Genomic DNA, 2,190 nt, shown 5'->3' with positions numbered 1-2,190 from the left:
GCAAACCAATACCAAGTCGAAATGCCCTGAAGCTGTAGGTTCATAATTTTCGTGAGAAAGGTTCTGTACTTAAATCGAAGCATCCGGGGCAGCAAAGATCAACTCGAACCCCAGAAAACATCGAACGCGTGCGCTCAGCTTTTCAAAATAGTCCGGAAAGATCTCATCGAAAACACGCCGCAAGTCTCGGTATGAAGGCTTCAACGATACGTCGCATACTTCATGATGATTTAAATTTTCACCCGTATAAGATATTAATGACTCAAAAACTTCTGCCGACCGATCCAACCGCCAGATTGAATTTTAGTCAACGCTTACTGCTTGCAATCGAAGAAAACGACGTGCCTCTGGATAAGATTTTGTTTACCGATGAAGCGCATTTTTATCTTCATGGCGATGTTAACAGTCAAAATATGCGCTACTGGAGCGACGAGAATCCATGCTTGCTTCAAGAAAAACCTCTTCACTCCCCTAAAATAACCGTGTGAATGGGAATCGCTTCGTTTGGTCTGATCGGGCCTTATGTTTTCGACGCCACGGTGAACGGAGAGAGGTACCGAACCATGATAAAAGAGTTTCTCCTACCCGAATTGCGACAAAGGAGGAAATTGAAATCTACATGGTTTCAACAAGATGGAGCCACATGCCATACTGCTAACGAGACGATGACGTTGTTGCGAAAACATTTTGGAAATCGGATAATTTCGCACAACAGTGAAATCAGCTGGCCACCGCGCTCGCCAGATTTAGCGTGTTGCGATTTTTTTCTTTGGGGTTTCCTGAAGTCCAAAGTGTACGTCAATAAGCCTAGAGACTTGGAACACCTTCTAGCCAACATTCAGCGTGAAATTCGAGCAATCACCCCAGCCACTTGCCAGAAAGTGATCGCCAACTTCAAAAAACGATTGGAAAACTGTGTCAAAAATAGGGGTGGTCATCTGAGCGACATAATTTTTAAAACTAAGTAGCTTTTTTGTACGTGTTTGAATTAAATAAAAATTGATCAATTTCTGCATATTTTCGTTAAAAAAAAATTGATTTTTGATCATTTGTTCCGGAGTTATCGCGATTTGTAATGTGTCAGATTACTCTGGCGCACCCTGTATATATAGATATATATACATATATACGAGGGTGGGGTGAAAAGTTTCCGGCCTAAAGAAAAACAACTTTATTCGTTTTTTTGCTTTATTTTTCAACATAATCTCCATCAAGATTAATACATTTTTCATAACGGTGCTCTATTGCAGTGATATCATTTTTATATTCCGATATGTAAAGTCCCTCAAAATACTCATTAACAGCATTGATGACTTCCTCGTTGCTCTCTAATTTTTTACTTTCGAGCCATTTTTTAAGGTTAGTAAACAAATGATAGTCGCTGGGGACTAAATCTGGTGAATATGCTAATTGGAGGAACAATTCAAACTTCAATTCGTTGATTTTAGCCATCGCAACGACCGACGAATGGGCAGGTGCGTTGTCATAGTAAAACAAGATTTTTTCTTTGCCAAATAAGGTCGTTTATTTTTCACTTTGTCCTTCAAACGCTGCAATAACTCTGCGTCGTATTGACCAGTGATGGTTTTACCCTTCTCCAGATAATCAATGAAAATAATTCTTTTCGCATCTCAAAAAACAGTTGCCATAACCTTATTCGCCGATAAAATTGTTTTTGCCTTTTTCGGGGTTGGTTCATTTGGTCCAATCCATTGTTTCGACTGTTGTTTACTTTCAAGAGTGTAGTGGTGAATCCAAGTTTTATCTACAGTTATAAATCGACGCAAAAATTCGCTGGGTTTCGCTTGTACAGGGCCAAATTTTTGATTAAAACAGTTTTCCGGGTGAATTTTTGATCGACCGTTAGCAAACGTGGCACCCACCTAGCACAGAGCTTCCTTATGCTCAAATGTTCATGTAAAATATTGCGTACACGTTCAGTTGACATCTTAGTAACTTCAGCTGTCTCACTTACTTTTAATCTGCGGTCCTCCATCACTATTTTATGAATTTTTTCAATCATTTCGGGAGTTGTGACCTCAACGGGACTTCCTGAACATGGATCGTCAGAAGTGCTCGTGCGACCTTTCTTAAATTCAGAAACCCACTGTTTAACCGTTGAATATGATGGAGAAGAGTCTTTCAGTGTTGAATCCAGCTCTTCTTTAATTTGTAATGGTGTTAGGCCTT

General features: G+C 39.7%; 1 protein-coding gene across 1 annotated transcript; it reads left to right on the top strand.

Annotated features, from left to right (window-relative positions):
• The first annotated feature begins 563 nt into the window (after positions 1 to 563).
• LOC109860889 lies at positions 564 to 968 on the top strand. Its single transcript, XM_020440294.1, has one exon. It carries the CDS (start codon positions 564 to 566, stop codon positions 966 to 968), a length of 405 nt encoding a protein of 134 aa, XP_020295883.1.
• Positions 969 to 2,190: the final 1,222 nt, after the last annotated feature.

Source organism: Pseudomyrmex gracilis, unplaced genomic scaffold (genome assembly GCF_002006095.1).
Source record: "Pseudomyrmex gracilis isolate BER0280 unplaced genomic scaffold, ASM200609v1 scaffold_501, whole genome shotgun sequence".
NCBI classification, from domain to species: Eukaryota; Metazoa; Arthropoda; class Insecta; order Hymenoptera; family Formicidae; genus Pseudomyrmex; species Pseudomyrmex gracilis.
This window is presented reverse-complemented; position numbering and strand designations above follow the sequence as displayed.